Source organism: Muscardinus avellanarius (genome assembly GCF_963383645.1).
Source record: "Muscardinus avellanarius genome assembly, chromosome: 15".
Lineage (NCBI taxonomy): Eukaryota > Metazoa > Chordata > Mammalia > Rodentia > Gliridae > Muscardinus > Muscardinus avellanarius.
Window position 1 is genome coordinate 56,487,157 of NC_137801.1, and position 24,819 is coordinate 56,511,975.

Sequence of the window (24,819 nt, forward strand, 5' to 3'; positions counted from 1 at the left end):
TTTCAAAGATGTGTTCAGGGATGGACTACACCAATCCCCTGTCCCACTTTTTTTTTTTTTGCGGGTCTGGGGATGGCCACTCGACCTCTGAGCTACACCCCCACCCTATTTTTTATTCTTTATTTTGAAACAGGGTCTTACTAATTTGTAGAGTGCCTAAGTAGCTGAGGCTGTCTGCGAACAGTGATCCTCTGGTTTCAGCCACCCTAATGCCGGGATTACAAGCATGCACCACCATGCCCAGCCCCTTTTCTTTAATAAATGAGACATCATTACTTTGTAATAAAGATTTTAAATCCTGGGCTTTTAATCCCAGCATTTGGGAGGCTGAGAGAAAAGGACTCGGGTTTCTAGCCAATCTCAGCTACTTAGTGAAGCCCTCCACAACTCAGTGAGACCCTGTTTCAAAAATGCCCCTGGGTTCTATCCCTAGTACCGCAAAAAAAAGATTAAATTACACTTCAATTAATCTCAACATTTGGAATGATCTTTCTAGACTGATGGACAATGCAAGGTCCTCATGTATGAAATGTGGGAATTAATGTTTTAGTAAAATGACTAGCTATAATTTTATAAACTCATTTAAGAAAGTGCTACTCTTCTAACACTTATTTGTTAATGAACTGAAATCCCTACACCTTTATATTTTAAGGCAAAAGTTTACTTAAGTATCATTTTCATGAAAATCTCCAATAGGATGTTAAAGGCAAGAAATAACAGGCAACATTAGCATTCTGTATTTTTTGTTGTTACTTGGGATTGAACCTCTAAATAGATTCTCAACCCTATTTTATTTTGAAACAGGGTCTCACTAAATTGCTGAGGCTGGCCTTGAACCTTTAATTCTCCTGTTTCAGCCTCCCAACTACTGGAATTCCAGATGTGTGCCACACCTGGCTAAGGCTAACTAACTCAGCTAGTAATTAATACAGGTATATTTAACCTTGGGCATCATATTTAGTAAATATTATTTATGTGAATGACAACAGACAAATCCACTGAAACGTAAAACCTGTCATGACCCCTTATTTATTTATTTATTTATTTATTTATTTATTTGTGGTGCTAGGGATCGAACCCAGAGGCATTCTACTTCTGCGCTATTTTTTATTCTTTATTTTGCGGGTATAGGGATGGAACCCAAGGGCATTTGACCTCTGAGCTTCACCCCCTGCCCTATTTTTTATTCTTTATATTGAAACCGGTCTCACTGAGTTGCAGAGGGCCTCACTAAGTAAGTAAGTAAGTAAGTAAGTAAGTAAGTAAGTAAGTAAGTAAGTAAGGCTGTCCGCGAACCGCAATCCTCTAGGTCTCAGCCTCCCAAATGCTGGGATTACAAGCGTGTGTCACCAAGCCTGGCTTATTTCTTATTTTGAAACAGGGCTTCACTAAGTTGTGGCTGAGGCTGGCCTCAAACCTGTGATCCTTCTGGCACAGCCTCCCAAGTACTGGGGTTACAAGTGTACATCACTACAGCCAGCCTGTCATAACCCCTGTAAAGTCAGAAATTCTAAAACACAAACACACACACACACACACACACACATCTGGGAGTATAGCCCAGAGGTAGAAGGGTTCCATCCCCAGTACTACCAAAAAATTCTAATTTTTTTCCTTTTGTCTTCATAGAACCTTGGCTTTGGAATTTTGGGTACCAAATACACTCACTCTCTTTCCCACATTATAGGCATTCTAATTTTCTCAAGAACAATCTTAATATATAAAGGACAGTTTGGAACAGGGAGTAAGAAGCAACAGTGAAAACTAACACCCAGGAATAGTAGTCTTAGAAAAGGGAAAAAATTTTAACATGAAACTTACAAATATTCTGCAGAAAAAAAGGGATTAAATTTAGATTGTACATACTTGTATACTGATAGATCTCTCAATTGGTTCATTAATTTAGGCTTAAACTTGATAAACAACACAAGACCATATTGTCTATCTGAGCTTAGCACAGCATCTAATTTTGATAATTCAAGAATCTAATTTTTAAATAGTACTTACTTCCTTAAAGATGTACCACAAAGTTAACTTTTTCAGTAGGCATATAAGAAAAGATACATTTATAAAAGTAGAAATTAAAAAAGATAAGCTCGCCAGGCGTGGTGAGGCACACTTGTAATCCCAGTGTTTGGGAGGCAGAGACAGGAGGATTGAGCTGGTTCGAAGCCAGTCCCGCTGGCTTAAGAGACCTTGTTTCCAAATTAAAAAAAAAATATAAAAATAGGTCTGGGAGTGTAGCACGGAGGTAGAAGGGCTTCCAGGAACCCCAGTACCACCAAAAAAAATAAATAAATAAAAATAATAAATAAAAAAGATAAGCTCATGATTGGTGTGGTGGCGCATACCTATAATCTCAATACTTGAGAGCCTGAAACAGAGGAATCAAGGTTAGAGGACAACCCAACTGCAGCAAATAATAAGTACAGTCTCAGCAAATACTGAAACTGTCATCAACCTACTGAGACCCTGTTTCAAAATAAAAATATAGCCGGGCGTGGGGGCACACACTTGTAATCCCAGTATTTGGGAGGCTGAGACCGGAGGATTGTGGTTTGTGGACAGCCTCAGCTACTCAGTGAGGCGCTCTGCAACTTAGTGAGACCCTGTTTCAAAGTAAAGAATAAAAAATAGGGCACGGGGTGTAGCTCGGAAGTCAAATGCCCCTGGGTTTCATCCCCAGACCCGCAAAAAAAAAAAAAAAAAAAAAAAAAAAAAAAAAAATCAGGCTGGGAGTATAGCTTGGAGGTAGAATGTCCTTGGGTTCCATCTCCAGTAACAAAAAGCTCTACTACAGAAAAACTCAACAATATATCAATTTTATACCAATATGACATACATAGGTATTTGAGAAAACAAATGTTACTTAAGAAGAAATGGTTAGACTATTCTGTAATTCGTCATGATTTCTCACAAAGGGAAAAACAGATACTACTCATTAAGTTGAGGGTAAAGAAATAAGAGTATTAATTTTACTTACACCAGGGTATTGGCTGGCATGTGGTGTAAGATTCTTAAAGGCCCACTGGATATTCTGATGAGAAGCCAGTTGTCGCGTGAATGCAGGAGACTGCTCACAGCAGAGCCTCAGAATGCCGTAGTAGGCAGGCAGCATCCCACGGTTAAAAAGCACCACATCCTGATCATCATGGTCAGCAAGGATGTAATTGAAGGCAATGTTCTTGGTTACCACTGGGTTCTGAACAATAAGGCGGATATTCTCTGGACAGTCAGCACACACATTGTACCAAAATGAAAGCAAAGCCTGTTTATTGTGATTTGTAGCTATTGCTGGCTCAGAAAGTTTAGGCTGGAAAAGGTTCCACAAATCCATGAAATATGTGGAAAACATCAGCTTCTCAGTTTTGGATATTAAACAGTAAGTCATAAAGCTAAAATAAGGCACTAGCTTTGTAGTGCCATGAACAGCAGCATCAACATAAAGTTTGGCTCTTGAGAGCAAACCAAGGAGCACGTTGTAGACCTGGTGTAGGACTACTGTTGTGTCTGGACTGAGTGGAAGGTCACGGGTTGGGATGTGCAAAGACCTTGTTGACCGGAACATCTGGCGGAATGAATTGCTTGGTATAAGGGACACCAGAAGATAAGCTGCAGCTACAAAATGTAAAACAAAACTGTCAGATCCTTATACGATATAAAATAGACTGAAAAGCAGTCATTAAACACAAAGCTACTGTGCCCTTTAATAATAAAAATTAAGGGAAATGACATCTTTAATATCTACTTTACCCTTGGCCCTGCAGAAAGATTCTCAAGGGGTATAGAAACAAAAAGTGTCATTCTGCAACAGTTGTATTTTAAGTAACAATACCATCAAGCCGGGCATGGTGGCGCACACTTGTAATCCCAGCATTTGGAAGGCAGAGGATCGTGGTTTGTGGATAGTCTCAGCTACTTAGTGAGGCCCTTTACAACTTAGTGAGCCCCTGTTTCAAAATAAAGAATTTAAAAAGGGCTAAGGGTGTAGCTCTGAGGTAGAATACCCCTGGGTTCCATCCCAAGTACCAAAAAGGGGGGGGGGGCAGGAGTGGGGATATAGTTCAGAGGTAGAATGGCCCTGGGTTCAAACCCTGATACTGCCAAAAAAAAAGTATATATATGATTATATATGCTAGTTATAGAACATTAGCTTTAGAAAATCTTTTAAGTTTGCTAAAACTAACTTCAAACCCCAAGTATTCCTCTTTAACATGCCTGAAAACTGTCATTAATAAGTTATCTACTGAAAGGTTAATAACTTATTAGCAGTTACTATGCACTGAGCTAGGTGCTATATAAATATTTCATTTAATCCACACAATCATCCTAGAGTTAGTTGATGTTACCTTGGGAAAATGTTGGAGAAGCAAAGACCAAGGTCACATAGAGGCCTTGATTAGATAATAAAGACAATTATGATAATTGTAAAACAGTAACAATAGTAACAAAAATTGCTAACATTTACCAGCCTTATACTATTTGACAATGTAAGTTTATGTGATAGGCACTTCTTTTATTTATTTTTTAATTTTATTTATTTTTGGTGCTACTGGGGGTGGAACCCAGGGGCTTTCTACCTCCAGGCTATACTCCTAGACCTATTATATATATATATATATATATATATATATATATATATATATATATATTATATTTATATTTGTTTTTGGTGGTACTGGGGGTGGAACCCAGAAGCTTTCTACCTCTGGGCTATACTCCCAGACCTATTTTTTAAAAATATATTTTATTTGGAAACAGGGTCTCACTAAGTTGCTGAGAGCCTCACTAAGTAGCTGAGGCTGGCTTCGAACCTGTGCGATCCTCCTGTCTCAGCCTCCCAAGCGCAGTGATTACAAGCTGCGCCACCATGCCTGGCTATTTTATATTTTATTTGGAAACAGGGTGTCACTAAGTTGCTGAGAGTCTCACTAAGTAGCTGAGGCTGGCTTTGAATCCGTGCGATCTTCCTGTCTCAGCCTCCCAAGCGCTGGGATTACAAGCATGCGCCACCACGCCCAGCGGCACTTCTTTTATTATCCCCATTTTCACTCCAGGTTAAAAGGGTAAAACTACTAGCTGTTTGTGGTGGTATACACCTGTAATCCCACTACTTAGGAGACTGAGACAGTGGAATCACTGGTTTGAAGCCAACCTAGTAACTTAGTGAGACTCTGTTTCAAAATAATAAAATACGGCTTGCGTCTAGTTCAGAAGCAGTAGAATGCCCCTAGGTTGTTCGCCAGAACAACAACAACAATAACAAAAGCCTCTGAGTAAAAAAGAGGCAAGATCACTTCAGATTATAAAGCAAGTGGGAGAAAGGGGTTTGAAACTCAGGCTCAGGCTAATGCTTCTAACATTTGCTACAGACAACTACCTGAGGACACTCATTTCAACACACCCCCTAGTTCTCTCTTCTGCTATTCAATTTATAATTAGATAATTTCTACTGTATTGTCAAAGCAAACAAAATCAAGGTTTTAAAAAAGTAATTGTAAATAAACTATTTGTGAACAATATTCTATCTCCCACATACTTTTTCTTTTACTTAGAGATGACTTTGGTTAATCTAATTTTTTTCTTTTATTAATGTGCTACTTAGGATCAAACCCAGGGGCAATCTACTTCTGAGCTATACCCCCAGCTCTCTTTTATGTTTTATTCATTTCTTTATTTTTATAGTACTGGGGATTGAACCCAGAGCCATTCTACCTCTGAGGAACACCCGCAGCCCTATTTTTTATCTTTATTTTGAAACAGCATTGTAGAGGGCCTCACTATGTAGCTGAGGCTGGCTATGAGCCTGCAATTCTCCTGTCTCAGCTTACCAAGTACTGGGATTACAAACATGCATCACCATACACAGTTTATGTTTTATTTTGAAACAGGGTCTTGCTAAATTGCCGAGGGTGGCCTTGAACCTGTAATTCTCCCATCTCAGCCTATCATATACTGGGATTACAGGTGTGTACCACTACACCTTGCTCTGGTTAGTCTAATTTTTGAAGCCTCAGTTTAGTCTGTGTTCTGAATATAAAAATTTGGCATGTAGTATCATCTGATAAATTTTTCTACAAAGCTGCAAATGGGAAAAGTAGTTTGTGATTTTAGATAGGCAATCATTTTAAGTTCTATGCTTTCACTAAAACACACACACACACACACACACACACACACACACACACACACACACATTTTTTTGTGGTACTGGGGATGAAGCCAAGGGGCATTCTACCTCTGAGTCATCCCTATTTTTTATTCTATATTTGAAAAAGTGTCTCACTGACTTGCAAAGGGTCTCAGTAAGTAGCTGAAGCTGTCTGCGCACCATGATCCTCCTATCTCAGCCTCCCAAATACTGGGATTACAAGTATATGCCACTACGCCCGGCTTCACTCAAAAAATTAAGAAAAATTTTGTAATCTTTATCTCACATGTTTCTTTATTTCATTGAAAATCTTTGCTTTTAAATAAAGAGTGAGTTCTGCTACAGAGAAAAACACAACTTTCAACTTTGAGATCTGTTAGGAAAATTAGTGTGTGTGTGCACGCGCACTTGCGAACGCACGCATGCGCTACCTTTACCGATACCCCAAGTCCTATTTTATTTTGAAACAGGGTCTTGCTAAATTGCTGAGGTTGATCTCAAACCTCCAATTCTCTTGTCTCAGTCTCCCAAGTTATAGGATTACAGGTGTGTGGCACCACTCCTGGGTAAGAAAGTTAATTTGGAAGAGCAGGCCACCTGACTAAAACCCATTTAAACAGAATGCGTATAACTTAAAATAATAAAGTAACATGTATAAAAGTGAAATTACAAACCCCTTGCTCTAACCTGGTCTAGCCAAATGATAGCACACATATGTTAATTCTAGGGGTGGGGTGTATCTCAGAAACAGAATGCCCTGGGATCAATCTCTAGTACTAGAAAAAAGGAAAAATAAGCAAGAAACGGAGAGAAAAAAAAAGTTTCTGGGTCTCTTTTTCTACTATAGAGCTTAGAACAAATCTACTACTAATTGTACGTGACAACTTTCGAACTTTAAGACAACTGCTGTCTCTATTTTTCTTTTCTCAAAACACCAAGTCATCTCTTAAAACTCTTTTGTAGTATTTAGAAGTGTAACTTCTGGCTGGATGTGGTGACGCCGAGCATTTGGGAGGCAGAGACAGGAGGATCGCAGGTTTGAGGACAACCTTAGCTACTTAGTGAGGCCCTATGCAAGTTAGTGAAACCCTGTTTCAAAATAAATAATAAAAAATAGGAATGGCGATGCAGCTTGGAGGTAAGACTGCTCCTGGGTTTCATCCTCAGTACTTAAAAAAAAGTGTAGCTTACTTTTTATTTTTTTTTTTATTTATTTTTTGTGGTGCTAGGGATTAAACCCTGGGGCATTTTACCTCCAAGCTACATCCCCTAATTTGTAGAAGGTTTCACTAGTAGCTGAGGCTAGCTGAAAACCTGCAACCCTCCTGTATCAGCCTCCAAAGTACTGGGATTACAAACATGTGCCACCACACCTGTCCTATTTTATTTTTTAAACTTTGAAATGAGTCTTATGAGATTGTCGAGGGCTTTGCCCACTTACTGAGGCTGGCCTCAAACCTATAATTCTCCTATCTCAGCCTCCCAAGTACTGGAATCACAAGCGTGTACCAACATTATACTGTATTAATAGGCTACAATTTATTTTATCCATGTTATCACTACTATTTTGGGGGGGCTTCACTAAGTAGAGGCTGGCTGTGAACCTGAGATCCTCCTGTCTCAGCCTCACAAGTACTGGGATTACAAGTATGTGTCACCATGCCCAACTTTAAGAGTTACTTTTAAGACAAAAAAAAAAACAAAACAACAACAACAAAACTCTTTTTTTTTTTTTTTTTTTTTTTTTTGCAGTACTAGGGATGAAACTCAGGGGCATTATACCTCTGAGCTACACCCCCAGCCCTAATTTTTATTGTTCTGTTTTTGTGGTACTAGGGATTAAAACCAGGGGCATTCTACCTCTGAGCTATACCCTCAGCCCTATTTTTTATTCTTCTTCTTCTTCTTCTTTTTTTTTTTTTTTTTGGTGGTACTGAGGTTCCTGGAAGCCCTTCTACCTCTGGGCTACACTCCCAGACCTATTTTTACATTTTTATTTGGAAACAGGGTCTCCTAAGCCAGCGCGCATGGCTGGCATCAAACCTGCGCGATCCTCCTGTCTCTGCCTCCCAAGTGCGGGGATTACAAGCATGTGCCACCACGCCCTGCCTTTATTCTTTATTTTGAAACTGGGTTTCACTGAGTTGCAAAGGGCCTCACTAAGTAGCTGAGGCTGTACTCAAAACACGATCCTCCCGTTCTCAGTCTCCCGAATGCTGGGAGTACAAGCATGCACCACCACACCTGGCTTATTCTTTGCTTTGAAACAGGGTCTCACTGTGTTGCAAAGGGCCTCACTAAGCAACTAAGGCTGTCTGCGAACTGTGATTCTCTAAATTACAAGCATGTGCCATCACACCTGGTTTAAACCAAAATTTTCTTATCTTTCATTATTTTCTTCACTAAAGTTGATGACACATCAAGACTCTATCAAGCAAGGAATCAAAAACTGTAATAGTGATGTCATCCAAGAAAGAACAAGGTTTCCTAATCTTAAAAAAAATCCAAAACAAAAGAGATATTTCAAAATACTGTTACGAGTTTCCAAATACTAATATAACTTCAACCTTTAAGAACATCTCTAAGAGCTTTATATTATGCAACAGGCATATAGAGAGGTACCTTAAAAAACAAAACCCCCAAATGAAGAACAATACATGGTTTGCTAAATTCTAAATATTTGACTTACAAGTCCTGACTCTAGGATAATTGTGAGCCAAAAGAAACCGTTCCACCCAGTTTTCCATATTCTGTAGCACCCAGCTATGTGCCAGTTTATTACGGGGTGTCTGTACTGCCAACCAATCCAGACATTGAGAAGGATTATATTCAATCACCTACAAATAAAATGACAAAAACAGAATACAAGGTCAATTAAATGTACAGTTAAATTTTTTTTCTGATGGCACTAATGAATTGAACTCATGGTAATTCTATCTCAAGATACACAATTCCAGCCCCACTCCCCACACCACTTTTTTTGTGGTACTGAGGATTGAACCACCCAAGGGCATTCCACCTGTGAGCTACACCCCTAGCTCTGTTTTATTCTTTTTTTGTGTATGTGGTGCTGAAGATTGAGCCAGTGGGCATTCTACCTCTGAGCTATACCTCCAGCCTAATTTTTTTTTTGGTAGTACTGGGGTTACTGGAAACCCTTCTACTTTCCACTACACTCCCAGACCCATTTTTATACTTTTCTTAAAATTTGGAAACAGGGTCTCCTAAGCCAGTGTGGCTGGCTTCAAACCAGCACAATTCTCATGTCTCCGTCTCCCAAGCATGGGGATTACAAGTGTGCCACCACGCCTGGCTCCAACCTGATTTTTTTATTTTTGTTATATCTGGTTAAATAAAACACATTATTAAGCTGGGTGTGGTGGCACATGCTTGTAATCCCTGTGCTTTGGAGGTAGGACAGGAGGATCGCACAGGTTCAAAGCCAGCCCTGCTGGCTAAAGAGACCCTGTTTCCAAATAAAATATAAAATAGGTCTGGGAGTGTAGCCCAGAGGTAGAAGGGTTCCATCCCCAGTACCACAAAAAATAAATAAATAAAACATGTTATTAAAATTATTTTCTGCTTTTGTTTTTTTGTGGTACTGGGGGTGGAACCCAGGGACATTCTACCTCTGAGCTACACCTCCAGCCCGATTTTTTATTTTGAAACAGGGTCTTTTTAAATTGCAAGGACCTCACTAAGTAGCTACTTAGTGATCCTCCTGCCTCAGCCTTCCAGGTACTTGGATTACAAGCGTGCACCACCATGCCTGGCTGCAGTTACTTTCTTACCTACTTTTGAAATATGCCATCATTAAACATTTCAAGTTTTCCAGGTTGCTTTTTTTTTTTTTTTGGTGGTACTGGAATGGAACCCTTCTACTTTCAGGTTACACTCCCAGACCTATTTTATATTTTTTATTTGGAAACAGGGTCTCTTAAGCTAGCGAGGCTGGCTTCGAACCTGCGCAATCCTCCCGTCTCTGCCTCCCAAGTGCAGGGATTACAAGTGCGCGTCACCATGTCTGGCAGGATTTTTTTTTTTTTTTTTTTTTTTGGTGGTACTGGGGTTCCTGGAAGCCCTTCTACCTCTGGGCTACATTCCCAGACCTATTTTATATTTTTATTTAGAAACAGGGTCTCCTAAGCCAGCGTGCGCGGCTGGCTTCGAACCTGCACGATCCTTCTGTGTCCGCCTCCCAAGCATGGGGATTACAAGCGTGCGCCACCACGCCCGGCCTTTGGGGTTCCTGGAAGCCCTTCTACCTCTGGGCTACACTCCCAGACCTATTTTATATTTTTGAAACAGTGTCTCTTACGCCAGCGCGGCTGGCTTCGAACCTGCGAGATCCTCCTGTCTCCGCCTCCCAAGGGCGGGGATTACAAGCGTGAGCCACCACGCCCAGCTAAACATTTATTCTTATTGTCAGTGTTTTAAATTACTATTATTTAGTGAACTAAAGACTAGTTTTATTTTTTTCCCTATACATAAAACTACTTACTTGTTTTTGTGCATGTGGCACTGGGGATCACATCTGGGGCACTGTACACCTCTAAGCTACACCCACAGCCCTATTTCATTTTTAATTTTTTTTGAAGATTTAAAGAAGTTTTAGAAAGATAGAAATACAGAAAATAGAAATACTCGAAATGAATACACCCTATTTCATTTTTAATTTTGAAACAGGGTCCCACTAAGATGCTGAGGCTGGCCTTGAACCTATGATCCTCCTGTGTCAGTCCCCCACCATGGGAAAAAGGAATCTTAGGTGTCCAGTATAAAGGCAAACTTTTGGCCTCTGATCCAAAATCTATGGCTGCCTATTCTGTCGTTTTCTTGGAACACATCCACATCCAGGCCCACTCATTTACTAACTGTCTATGGCTGCTTTTAGGCAGAAATGATTAGTACTAAGAGAAACTGTACGGTTACAAAGCCTTTTAGAGGGAAGCGTAATGATCCATGGGCAAGAGCTTTTCTGTATTCACTAAGGAGAAATTTTGTGACCATGGCAGTAATTCTAGAAGAAAAGTAGTTGGACTTTCTGTTAACTGCTGCAAACACTTACTTGGGAGGCTGAGACAGGAGGATAACAGGTTTGTGGCCAGGCTCAGCAATTTAACAAGGTGTTCAGCAACTTAGCAACCTGGTTTCAAGGTAAAAAATAAAAGCTGGGTGTGGTGGCACATGCTTATAATCCCAGTACTTGGGAGGCTGGGATAGGAGGATCACTGGTTTGCAGCCAGCCTTGGCATTTAATGAGGCCCTCAGCAACTCAGCAAGACTTTGTTTCCAAATAAAGAGTAAAACTGGCTGGGTATGGTGGCGCATGCTTGTAATCCCAGCATTTGGGAGGCTGAGACAAGAGGATCGCAGGATGGCAGACAGCCTCAGCTACTTAGTGAAGCCCTTTGCAACTCAGTGAGACTCTATTTCAAAATAAAGAATAAAAAATAGGGCTGGGTGTATAGATTGGAGGTAGAAGGCACTTGGATTCCATCCCCAGTAAAGAAGAAGAAGAAGAAGAAGAAGAAGAAGAAGAAGAAGGAGGAGGAGGAGGAGGAGGAGGAGGAGGAGGAGGAGGAGGAGGAGGAGGAGGAGGAGAATAATAAGGAGAAGAAGAGGAAAGAAAGGAAGAAAGAAGGAGGAAAAGGAGGAGGAGAAGGAGAAGGAGAAGGAGGAAGAGGAGGAGGAGGAGGAGGAAAAACTGGGTTGGGAGTGCAGCTCAGATTGAACCTGGGGGTTCAATCCCCAGTACCACATACACATTCGGAAAAAGAAAAACAGAAAAGTGGTAGTGATTATAGCTTGTACTATTTAAAAAAAAAAAAATCCTGAAAAACTCGGAATGGTGGCGCATACTTAAAATCTCAGTACTTAGGAAGCTGAGACAGAAGGATTGCAGGTTTAAGACCAGTCTCTGCTACTTAGTGAGGCCCTCCACAACTTAGTGAGACTCTGTTTCAAAACTGAAGAATAAAATATTGGGCTGGGGCTGTAGCTCGGAGGTAAAATGCCCCTAGGTTCAATCCCTAGTATTGCAAAAACAAACAAACAAACAAAAAACAAAAAGAAATCCCCGGAAAAAAATATTGAAAACACCTGCTGCAAAACTTACCTCCCATATCCTCTGTAGAATGTAAGATGCAAAGGGAGGCATTCCTGGAGGTCCACCAGCAAACTCCATTAGCATAGTCAACAATTTAAAGAACGGATTTGCTGCCTGTAAAAAATATACACATCTGCATTTAGATCAATTTGAAATAATGTTTTTCAGCTAAAAAGATATAATGCTTTCTACCTATCATATTGAAATCTGATTTGTTAGGTTAGAAGAAGCCAGTCAATAATCCAGCATTTGGGAGGCTGAAACAGGAAGATCACAGGTTTGAAGACAGTTTCAGAAATATAACAAGACTCTCAGCAACCTAGGAAGACCCTATTAGTTTCTTTAAAATAAATAGCTCGGAGGTAGAATGCTCCTGGGTTCAGTACTACCTACCTCAACAAAGCAAAACAAGACAAAACGAACTCCTGCATGCATATAAACTTCATTTTATTCTATTTTTTATTTTTTGCGGTACCAGGGATGAAACCCAAGGGCACTGTACCTCCGAGCTAGACCACGAGCACTATTTTTTAGTCTTTTTTTATTTTTGAAACAGGGTCTCACTGAGTTGTGAAGGGCCTCGCTGAGTAGCTGAGGCTGTCCGCAAATCATGAACCTCCTGTCTCCACCTAACGAACGCTGAGATTACAATGGGTGCCACCATGCCTTTATTTTTGTGGTACTGGGGACTGAAACTAGGGTCATTCTACTTCCGAATAAAACCTCAGCCTGATTTTAATTTTTGTTTTGAAACAGGGTCTCGCTAAGTTGCTGAGAGTCTTGTTATATGGCTGAGGCTGTCTTTGAACCTGGGATCCTCCTGTCTTGACAAGTCTACCAAGTACTGAGATTACAGGTGCATGACAGCACAACTGGCTTCTGCATATTTTTTTTTCCCCCATTACTCAAGGATGGGGGATGGAACTCAAGGGTATTCTGTTCGAGCTACACCTCCAGCTCTATTTTTTTTTTGTTGTTGTTGTTCTTTATTTTGAAACAGGGTCTCACTGAGTTGCAAAGTGCCTCAATTAAGTAGCTGAGGCTGTCCGCGAACCCGGATCCTCCTGTCTCAGCCTCCCAAATGCAACCGTGTACCACAACACCCGGCTGCATATAAATTTTAACTACTAAGCTGGGTGTGGTAACACATGCTTGGGAGGCCGAGACAGGAGGATCCAGGTTCACAGACAGCCTCAGCTACTTGATGAGGTCCTCTGCCACTTAGTGAGACCCTGTTTCAAAAATAAAAAGAATAAAAAAAAATCGGGCCAGGTATGGTGGCCCACACTTGTAATCCCAGCATTTCAGAGGCTGAGAAAGAAGGATCACAGTTTGCAGACAGCCTCAGCTACTTAGTGAGGCCCTTTGCAACTCCGTAAAACCCTGATTCAAAATAAAGAATAAGCCGGGCATGGTGGCGCAGCTTGTAATCCCCACACTTGGGAGGCAGAGACAGGAGGATCGTGCAGGTTCGAAGCCAGCCGCGCGCACTGGCTTAGGAGACCCTGTTTCCAAATAAAAATGTAAAAATAGGTCTGGGAGTGTAGCCCGGAGGTAGAAGGGCTTCCAGGAACCCCGGTACCACCAAAAAAATAAAAAATAAAAATAAATTAATAATAATAATAATAATAATAATAATAATAAAGAAAGGAAGAAAGGAAGAATAAAACTTATAGCCAGGTGTGGTGGTGCAGGCTTGTAATCCCAGTATTCAGGAGGCTGAGACTGGAGGACTGCAGTGTGTGGCCAGCCTCAGCTACTTAGTGAGGCCTCTGCAACTTAGTGAGACCCTGTTTCAAAATAAAAAATAAAAAACAGGGCAGGGGGTGTAGCTCGGAGGTCAAATGGCCTTGGGTTCCATCCTTGGTACAACAACAACAACAACAACAACAACAACAACAACAACAACAACAACAAAAATTAGGCCAGGAGTTGTGGTGAACACTTGTATAATTCCAGCATTTGGGAGGCTGAGACAGGAGGATAATGGTTCATGGACAGCCTCAACTACTCAGTGAGCCCTTTGCAACTCCATGAAACCTTGTCTCAAAATAAAGATAAAAAATAGGGCTGGGGCTGTAGCTTGGGGGTAGAATGCCCCTGGGTTCTATCCCCAGTACTGAAAAGAAAAAAAGAAAAAAAAAATTTGGCTGGGGGGTTCAATCCCTAGTATCAGAATTTTAAAAAAATTCCAAGTAATTAATCTATACATTAACTCACATAGTTATCTTTTTTTGGTAGTAAGAGACTTAAACGTCACTCTCTTCAGTTTTCAAATATACAGTACTTTAAGCTAGGCATTGTGGCATACACTTGTAATCTCATTACTTGGGAGGCTGAGTCATGAAGATCACAGGTTTTAGACCACCCTTAGTAAGAAACTATTTCAACATAAAAAATAAGAAATCTGGGGATGCAGCCCAGCGGTAGAAACTCCTAGGTTCAATCCACAGCAAAAGACTTTCTAATCTGGTATTATATTCTGTACTTCATATATAACTTCGCATATGCAGAGCTCTAACCAGTCTACTTTTTCTGTGGATATAGTTATTTATTTATTTTTCGGTACTGGAGATGGAATCAGGGATTTTCTACCTCTGAGCTACACCCCCAGCCCTATTTTTCATTCATTCATTCACTCATTCCTTCCTTCCTTCATTTGTTCGTTGTAGAACTGGGGATTTAACCCAGGGATATTGTACCTTCTAACTAAACCCCCAGCTCTATATTTTAGTCTTTTTATTTTAGGATCTCACTGAGTTGTGAATGGCCTCGCTTTGTAGCTGAGGCTGTCCGTGAACTGCGATCCTCCAGTCTTAGCCTCCTGAATGCTGGGATTACAAGTTTGAGCCAACACGCCCGGCTCTGTGGATATAATTATAATATAAGCTTTAAACCAAACAATTTTAAAGTTTAGCATCTAGGCTGCACTCTTTTTCTCCTGTGGTGCTGGGGATCGAACCCAGGGGTCATTTTACTTTTGAGCTATACTCCCTGTCCTATTTTTAGTTGGAAACAGAGTTTCACTAAATTACGAGGGCCTAAATTGGGAAACTTTAATCCTGTTTTAGCCTCCCAAAAATTGAGATTACAGGCATGTACGACCACACCCAAACAGGCTGCACTCTTGACATACTGAATTTACTTGTATATTTATATTTAGTTGAAAAACTTGTATTCATGATAGTAAAACATGAAGGAGTAATTCAGCTTATGAAAATTATATACCAGCAAAAGAAAAAAAAAAGGTTATTAAACCAATCTTTGTTTTCCCCCCAGTACTGGGAATTGAATGCAGAGTCATTTTACTTCAAAACTACACACCAGTCCTATTTTTCTTTAATTATTCTTTATTTTGAAACAGGGCTTAAGTTACAGAGGGCCTCATGAACTGAGCCTCTGAGTAGCTGAGACTGGCTACAAACCTGTGATCCTCCTGTTTCAGCTTCCCAAGTACTGCGATTACAAGTGTGTGCCACCAGGCTCAGCTAAGACCTGAACAATTATAAAAGCTTATCTGAAAGCAGTATCAGTGCTGATAGTTTTAAAAACAGGAACAAATGTTCACATACCTCAGGAGTCAACTTTGCTATTGATGTAAAAAGCATAGATACAATCTAAAACAAAAAAAGAGGATTTCAGAATATTCTTTTTTAGGCACAAAAAAAATTTAAGACTGCTTTTCAGCACTTACATGTTCTGCAAGTCGATTATTGTACCGACACAGGCTGAAAATCAGATTACAAGTTTGTCTTATATTGATGCCATCACGAATATGTTGGAACAAGAAGGGAAATCCCTGTTAAAAGCAAAAGTTGCTCATTTAAGAATTGCTATCACTTTTGTGATGACCAAATTGTCTAATATTAGAGAAGGTATTACCTTTCCTCCTGTTAAAGCTGCCATGTCAGTCTGAGATAAGGTCAAATGCCTAAAAGAAAATATTAGTGGAAATAAATTTTTTCCCTGTGTATTTATTACTTTAGAGCTATTTATATTATGACATGCATCAAAATTGTTGGTTCTAGTATGAATGTACCAATCACCATCATAAATGATTTTTGTATTTTTGATAGCTAAACTTGCTAAATATCACTTAGGGAATTTCCCAAGATTTCAGGATTGGTACATGAAGATCGAATCTACTTTATTTTCACTTAATTAATTCAATATTTAAAAATGTGTATTAAAATGCTATGATGGGTTTAATTTTACTTCGCTGATGTTCTGACATCAAAATGAACTTAGAGTTTCCCCTTTCAATTTAAAATTACTGCATTATCTCATAGAGAAAATTTCAGACATATAAAATAATAGAAGAGTACAAGTATCTCATCATTCACCTTCAAGTTTATCAAAATCAAAGCCAATCTTATTTCATTTTAATTATCATGCACTCAATATGCATTATTCTGAGGCAAATTCCAGGTATTTTATCATCTAATACACAAACTTTAGTACATATCTCTAGCAGACGTCAAAAACATAACCAGAGCACCATTATTTGTGCCTTAAATAACTCAACAATTCCTATCTTGGAATATTCAGTCTATGAATTTCCTTAGGTGTCTAAATTTTCTAGTTTGTTTCAATGAGGATCTGTAGAGTCCTTTGTTGCAACTGGTTGAAGTGTCTCTTAAAACTTTAATGTATTGTTTTTCCCTCTGTATCTTGCAGTTTATTGGTTTAAGAACACAAGTTGTTTGGCAGAGTTCCCCACATTTATGTATTGTATCCTGGTGATGGTGTTTTAACATTCCCTCTGCCCCTGTATTTCCTGTAAACTGGTAGGTATCTAGAGACTTGAACAGATCTAGGTTGGCCTTTTAAATTAAAGACATTTTGTATGTGGTGGTGTGGATTTTCACTAGAAGGCAGACAAGGAAGGGTTGTCTTTTTGTAACATTTCCCACCAATGAAGATTATCTAGATCCATTATTTCGTTCAGGATCAATAGTGTATTTTAAGTCCAATTGTCCTTGCTCATTTAGCAGCTCTATGATGACAAACTTTCCCTCATCCACCACTTGGTTGCCATGAGGTTTACTTCTTGCAAGTAGGACAAGAAATCTTTTATACTGCATCCGTTATCAGTGTTCAAATAATATGATTTTCTAGTATGTTCCAAATGTTGCCAACAAGATTTTTGAAATTTTCTAGGTATCATTATGAATATATAGAGTTAAACACTTCTGATGTGTTTCACAGTCCACTGCAGTTATTCTTATTTTTGATGCTCAAGTTGTCCAATACAAGACCAGTAGAAACCTTCTAAGTCAGCTGTGAGTCCTTTTAATATGACCTCAGTAGTATTGGATAACCTCCATGTTTTCCACAACAAAAAAACACCACTTCTAGATTTTCATTCATTTTTTTTGCCCAAACCCAGGACACAATAGCTTCAAAATAATAATTTCAACTGCATTACTACATTAACAATACAATTACTAGAACAGCTGAGGACAATTATGTAGTCTTTTTGTCCTTCACATACATCCCACTAGAAATTTACAGTTAATGTGTTCTAAAATCACATAAATTCCTCTCCAATGGCTATATAACCTCCTTAATATAGTAACATTCACTTATTTCATCACTTTTTTCAGAGATTGTTTCTTATTTATTTATAATTATACAAAACATTTACATAATTCCAAAGTTAAATCTACAAAGCAATTTTATGTCAACCTTCCATTTCTGTCCCCTCCACCTTTACTTTTCCTCCCACCTCCATTAGAAACCATATTTTCAATGTTTTTGATTTATAGTTAATTATTGTTATCTGTGGTAGTTATGGTCTATGAAGTGCTACAAATATTGAATTAACAAACACCAAACCATTCTCTTCCGGAAAATACAAAATTAGGTTCCTCTGATCTTCTAGTTACAATGTTTTCATTATTACTCAATACATTACCTTGCTTTATGAGCGTTTCTGTATAAAAACACCTTATTTAATATATACTGTTGATTTATTAACATTGAACTTATAGCCAACAGCATTACAACTAATACCTGAATTAAACTTTTCTAACACATGTTATTTTTACCTTAAGGCACATCACAGCCTTCCTTGAACTTAGCAACACTAGACAGCACTTTAGCACTACACTTGGGGACCATTTTAAACAGTGAAATCACAAATGGAAAGCATAAACATTTGAAAAATGTGGCATACATCATGAAAAGCACGTTTGTTTACAACATGAACATTGAAACAAGACGGCAGAGCATCGCCTTGTTTGATCTTGACTGGAAAAGTATGTATCAGGCAAGCCAAAATTTTCAAGTCTCTGCATTTATGTGTCTGAGAATTAATGTGAAATCTTCTGAAATACTGATTTTGGCATTACAAATAAATTTTAGCAAGTAGGTGAATACATGAGGAATATGAAATACATGAATAATGAGTATAGCTATATACATACACATTCTTTCTTAGCTTCCTTTCCTTTTTTTCAGTATTAAGAATTAAACCCAGGGGCATTCTACCTCTGAGCCACACCTCTAGTCCTATTTTATTTTTTATTTTGAAACAGAGTCGAGCTAAGTTGCTAAGATTGGCCTTAGAAGTGTAATAATCATGTCTCAGCCTCCCAAACACTTTGATTATAGGTATGGACAACCATGCCTGGCTAATAGCATGTTTTTACTGGTATTGAGGATTGACCGCAGAGCCTTGGGAATGCTAAGCAAGTGCTTTACAATTGAGCAGCTCTTATCCTTCCTTAAGAAGTAGAATAAAAAATACACTTTTCTCCACCTTGTTTCTTTGGTATATATAGCATGTTATTTTTTTAAGAAAAGGAAGGCTGAGAGAGGTGGAAGAAGAGGATGTGTGTCTATCATAAAGATTTCTCCATCGTAGAACAAATAAATTCTGTATTTCCTTTGACAAAAAGAACTGTAATAAGTGCAAACCTCGATGTTTTCAACTGTTAGTCCACTTTTGATGGACATTTGGCTGTTTCTAGTCTTTTAATACTAAAAGTATTGCTTTAATAAATAGTTTTACACATGTATTTTTGGGTATTTTGAGACCAATCATGAAAAGTAGAGTAGCTAAGTAAGAGAATGAATGCCTGTATAATTTTGCTGGGTATGTAACTGTTATTTCTTTTTTTCTTTTGGTATTGGGGATTGAACCTAGGTGCATTCTACCCCCAAGCTATACCCCAGGCTCCATTTAATTTTTTATTTTGAAACGGGGTCTCACTATGTTGCTAAAGATATTGCTAAATTATTGAGGCTGGCCAAGAACCTACAATCCTCTTGTCTCAGCCTCCCAAGCACTGGGAATATAGAACTGTGCCACCATGCCCAGCTTTTTCTATTGTTGGTTTTTCTTGTGGTACTGGAGATGGAACCCAGGGGAAGTCTACCTCTGAACTATACCCCCAGACCTATTTTATTATGAAAGAGTGCCTCACTAAGTTGTGAAAGGCCTCATTAAATTACTAAGACTGGCCACCAACCTATGATGGTACTGTCTCAGCCTCCCAAGTACTGGGATTACAAGCATGCACCACCACGCCCGGCTTTTTTTTACCTGTTATTTGTATCATGACTCAGAGACAAAAAGTTTGGTAGAAAGGAATAAAATTCTTAAGCCACAAGAGTTGATGAATAGTGGTGTTATTATTTAAAAGAAATTATGTAATAAAAACTGAATTAATAGTGATAAACAATTACAAAAAAAAAAAAAAACAAATACACTTTAAGCATTTTGAATGTTGAAACATTTCACCTTTCTGAGCGAGACTGTTCAACCAAAAGAGCAACTAAAGCTATCATCTTTTCAAGGGCAGCTGGCCTGTATTTTTCTTCTGCCAGGGAGAGGATATCTTCTTCTTCTTCCTCCTCTTCTCCTTCTTCCTCTGACAACACTTCAACTTGGGGCTAAATGAAATAAAAATCAATTTTAATGTAGTGTTAATTTTAACACCATCTTGAGAATTGACTTTTTTTGTGGTTCTAGGATTGAATCCAGTGGCCATACCACCTCCAAGTTATACCTCTAGTCCTTAGTGAGATCCTGTTTCAAAATAAAAGAGTAAAATAGGGCTCGAGATATAGCTGGAAGGGAGAAGGCCCCTGGGTTTCATCCTCAGCCCCACACTCACACACACACACACACACACACACACACACACACACACACAATTGAGAGAGAAAAGCAGTCAAGAGATGCTAGGTATGGCAGCACGAGCGCGTGTGCGCGCTCTCTCTCATTCTCTCTCAATTGAGATAGCCATTTAAGGCTAGAATTAGATAATACCAGTCCTTGTTTTGAGATACCTTACAGGTTAAGAGAGGATTAGCTCAGAAATCTGATCAAGAAGCAAACTCATTTATGACCTAAAAAGTAAAGTGCTCTAAACCTAAATTACCTCATCTTTTACTTACCTTCTTGGATTAAGAAAGGATTAAAATAATAGAGTGTAAATAGATCATGTAATCCTGTGTGATTATCACAGATAATACAAAATTTAACAACTAAAATTGGAAGATCCTGATATACTTTATATTAATAAAGAAAGCAGAGTGTAATGGCACACATTTGTAATCCCAGTAGTTGGGAGGCTGAGGAGGATCCAGGTTTGAGGCCAGCCTCAGCTACTTAGCGAGGCCCTCTGCAACTTAGTGAGACCCTATTTCAAAATAAAGAATTAGAGCTGGGGTATAGCTCAGAGGTAGAATATCCCTGTGTTCAATCCACTGAACCACAAAATAAATAAATAATGAATAAATATAAAATAATAAAGAGCTTTAAGCTAGGTGGGGAGATGCACATCCTCAGCAATGTAGTTGAGACTCTCAGCAACCTAGCAAGACCCTATTTCAAAAAAAAAAAAAGACAAAGAGAACAGCTTTTCAAAATATGTAGTAAAGTACTCCAACTCAGTGAGATCCTGTTTCAAAATAAAGAATAAAAAATATGGCTGGGAGTTTGGCTCGAAGGTAGAATGCCTCTGAGTCCCCCAGTACCCCCACCACACACACAAAGGCCACAGGCGGGTGTGGTGGTACACACTTGTAATCCCAGTATTTGGAAGAGGCTAAGTCAGGAAGATCACAGGTTTGAGAACAGCCTCAGTAAATAGAGACTCTCATTAACCTTTCAAGACTCTGTTATCAAAAAAAAAAAAAAAAAGGGCTGTGGGTATAGCCTTGAGACAGAATGCTCCTAGTGTTCAATCCCCAATGCCACAACAACAGCAACAATAAAAACAAAAACCAAAATAAAGAATAAAAATGGGGTTGAGGGTAAAGCTCAGAGGGAGAATGTCCCTGGGTTCAATCCCCAGCACCCAAAATAATAAAAAATAAATAAATAAATGGCCAGCAGAATGCATACCAATGCAATATACTGGTTATAAATACTCTTTTTTTTTTTTTTGCAGGTATGGAGATGGAACCCAGGGGCATTTGACCTCCGAGCTACACCCCCTGCCCTATTTTTTATTCTTTATTTTGAAACTGGGTCTCACTGAGTTGCAGAGGGCCTCACTAAGTAGCTGAGGTTGTCCGTGAACTGCGATCCTTTGGTATCAGCCTCCTGAATGCTGGGATTACAAGCATGCGCCACCAAACTCGGCTATAAAACTCTAAAGTAGGTTGTGGCTATTTAACAAAAAAACTTTTTTTTGAGGTACTAGGGATCTGTCTACCTCTGAGCTACACCTACAGACCTATTTTATATTTTATATGAAAACATGGTCTCACTAATTGCTGAGGCTGGCTTCCAACTTGTGATGCTCCTGTCTCAGCCTCCCAGGTATACCAGGATTCCAAGCTTTCACCACCACGCCTGAATGGCTGTGGCTATGTTTTTTTTTTTTTTTTTAAGGTACTGCGGATAGAACCCAGGGTCATTCTACCTTCAAGCTACACCCTAGCCCTATATTTTTATTCTTTATTTTGAAACAGGGTCTCAATAAGTTGCAAAGGGCTTCACTAAGTAGGTGAGGCTGGCTTTAAACCCAGATCTCCAGTCTAAGCCTCCCAAATACTGGGATAACAAACGTCACCATGGCTGGCTTGGTCGTGGCTACTTTAAGTTTATTTGCCTTGTTCCAGGGCCTTACCAGTGAAAATTATAATTGTTTCATGGCAAGCTATATCTATCATAATTTCATAAACATAAGCCAATATTAGACCCTTAACATTAGCTAGTAAAAGGGACATAAAAGGGTTCTAATATCTCAAGACTTTGCATTCCATAAATTAATGGTAAAGTGGATTATAAATTGTACTTACATTTTCAGGTCCTTTGGTTCCCATGTAAAAATGTACCATTGTAGATATGGCTTGCAATGAAAGCAAAAACTGGCTCTAAAAAAATTAATTAAAAATAGTTAAATTCTAAGTACTAAAACTAAGTATATAGTCCAAGAAATTAACGAGATTGAACCTCACCTCTTCTTCACCCATTTTAGCAAATTCGTAAAGGAAGGCAAAATACTCTGTAAGATGTTTACTGTGAGGTTTTACACCATGTTCCATAATTAATAACAGAGTTCTCACAAATCGAGTGACACATGAACGCCCACCAATATCTTCTACTGAGGCATCCATATCATCTGACCTAAAAAGTAAATTAAATACATTTTAGAAACAATATTAAGTCTAAGGACAGATATATCTGGGAGAAAAAAAAGACTTTTGATAACCTGAATTCATCTCATTATTTTTATGATAATGAAAACTAACTACAATAATGATAGTTATACAGATAGGCCTGGTGGTGCCCACCTGTAATCTCAGTACTTGAGAGACTAAGATAGAAAGATCACATCTAGATAGGGGGAAAAAAAAAAAAAAAAAAACCAGCTGGTGGTGGTGGCACATACTTGTAATCCCCAAGCTTGGGAGGCTGAGACAGAAGGACTGTGCAGGATTGAAGCCAGCCTCAGCTGCTTAGTGAAGCTCTCAGCAACTTAGTGAGACCCTATTTAAATAAAATATAAAAATATAGGGCTGAGAGTATAGCCTGGAGGTAGAAAGGTAGAAAGCCTCTGGGTTCCACCCGTAGTATTAAAAAAAAAAAACAACCCACAACAAAAAAACAACCTAGCAGGGCGTGGTGCCACACTCCTGTAATCTCAGTGCTTGGGAGGCTGAGACAGGAGGATCGCATAGGTTCGAAGCCAGCCTCCAATGGCTTAAGAGACCCTGTTTCCAAATAAAAATATAATATAGGTCTGGGAGTGTAGCCCAGAGGTAGAATGCCCCTGGGTTCCATCCCAGTACCACCAAAAAAAAAAAAAAAAAGTAAATAAAAAATAAAAAAAATAAATAAATAAAATAAAATCACAGGTTCAAAGTCAAACTCAAAAACGTAGCAAGTCCCTCAAGCATCTTAATGAGACCCTGTTTCAAACTAAAAAATAAAATAGAGCCGGGTGTGGTGGCGCACGCCTGTAATCTCTGCACTTGGGAGGCTGAGACAGGAGGATTGCACAGGTTCAAAGCCAGCCTCAGCTACTTAGTGAGCTCTCAGCAACTTAGTGAGACCCTGTTTCCAAATAAAGTATAAAATAGGTTTGGGAGTATAGCCTGGAGGTAGAAAGCCTCTGGGTTCCACCCTCAGTACCACCAAAAATAAAAAATAAATAAATAAAAGAAAAAGAAAATAAAATAGATCTGTTGGTATAGCTCAAAGGTACAATGACCTTGGGTTAAATCTCCAGTACCACACACACACACACACACACACACACACACACACACACACACACACGTACTACTCCAATTATTGTGACTAAATAAATCTAAGCCAGGCTTTGTAGCACATGCCTGTAATGCTAGTACTTGGAAGACTAAGACAAGAGGACCACATATTTGTGGCCAGCCTCAGCAAGTTAGTGAGATACGGTTTCAAATACAAGTGTAAAACATTGCCAGGTATGGTGGCACATGCTTGTAATCCCTGAGCTTGGGAAGCGGAAACAGGAACATCACGCAGGTTCAAAGCCAGCAGTGCTGGCTTAAGAGACCCTGTTTCCAAATAAAAATATAAAAAAATAGGTCTGGGAGTGTAGCCAGGAAGTAGAAGGGTTTCCAGGATCCCCAGTACCACCAAAAAAAAAAAAAAAAAAAAAAAAAAAAAAATATATATATATATATATATATAAAACAGGGCTGGGGTATAGCTCGGAGGTAGAATGCACTTGGGTTCCATCACAAGTACCCCCCCCCAAAAAAAAATCAATCAATTCAAACAAAAGACTAAGCCATTATGTTATTTGTAGATTTTGTAAATGCATTAAAAAAAAAAAAAGGAATCAATAGTCTTTTTTTTCTTTTTTCAAGTACTGGGAATGGAACCCATTCTACCTCTGTGCTATACTCCCAGGTCTATTTTTTATTCTTTATTTTGAAATAGGGTCTCACTGAGTTGCAAAGGGCCTCATTAAGAAGCTGAGAATGGCCACAAATCTGGATCTTCCTTCGCAGCCTCCCAAATGCTGAGATTAGAAGAATAAAACACTATGCCCAGTTCACAACATTTGTTGACTTGTATTACTACAGATTTTTCTTTTTTTTCCAGTTTTGG

General features: G+C 38.9%; 1 protein-coding gene across 1 annotated transcript in view; it reads right to left on the reverse strand.

Moving 5' to 3' along the window:
* USP34 (ubiquitin specific peptidase 34) overlaps positions 1–24,819 on the reverse strand; it is a gene marked incomplete at both ends in the record, with an annotated part of 249,862 nt that overhangs the window by 31,652 nt on the left and 193,391 nt on the right. The window contains 9 exons of the mRNA XM_080711495.1: positions 2,984–3,618; positions 8,841–8,988; positions 12,270–12,374; positions 15,833–15,877; positions 15,955–16,059; positions 16,143–16,191; positions 20,008–20,159; positions 22,521–22,595; positions 22,680–22,848. Of these exons, the coding sequence (XP_080567621.1) occupies positions 2,984–3,618; positions 8,841–8,988; positions 12,270–12,374; positions 15,833–15,877; positions 15,955–16,059; positions 16,143–16,191; positions 20,008–20,159; positions 22,521–22,595; positions 22,680–22,848 (1,483 nt within the window). The remainder of the gene's footprint in view (positions 1–2,983; positions 3,619–8,840; positions 8,989–12,269; positions 12,375–15,832; positions 15,878–15,954; positions 16,060–16,142; positions 16,192–20,007; positions 20,160–22,520; positions 22,596–22,679; positions 22,849–24,819) is intronic.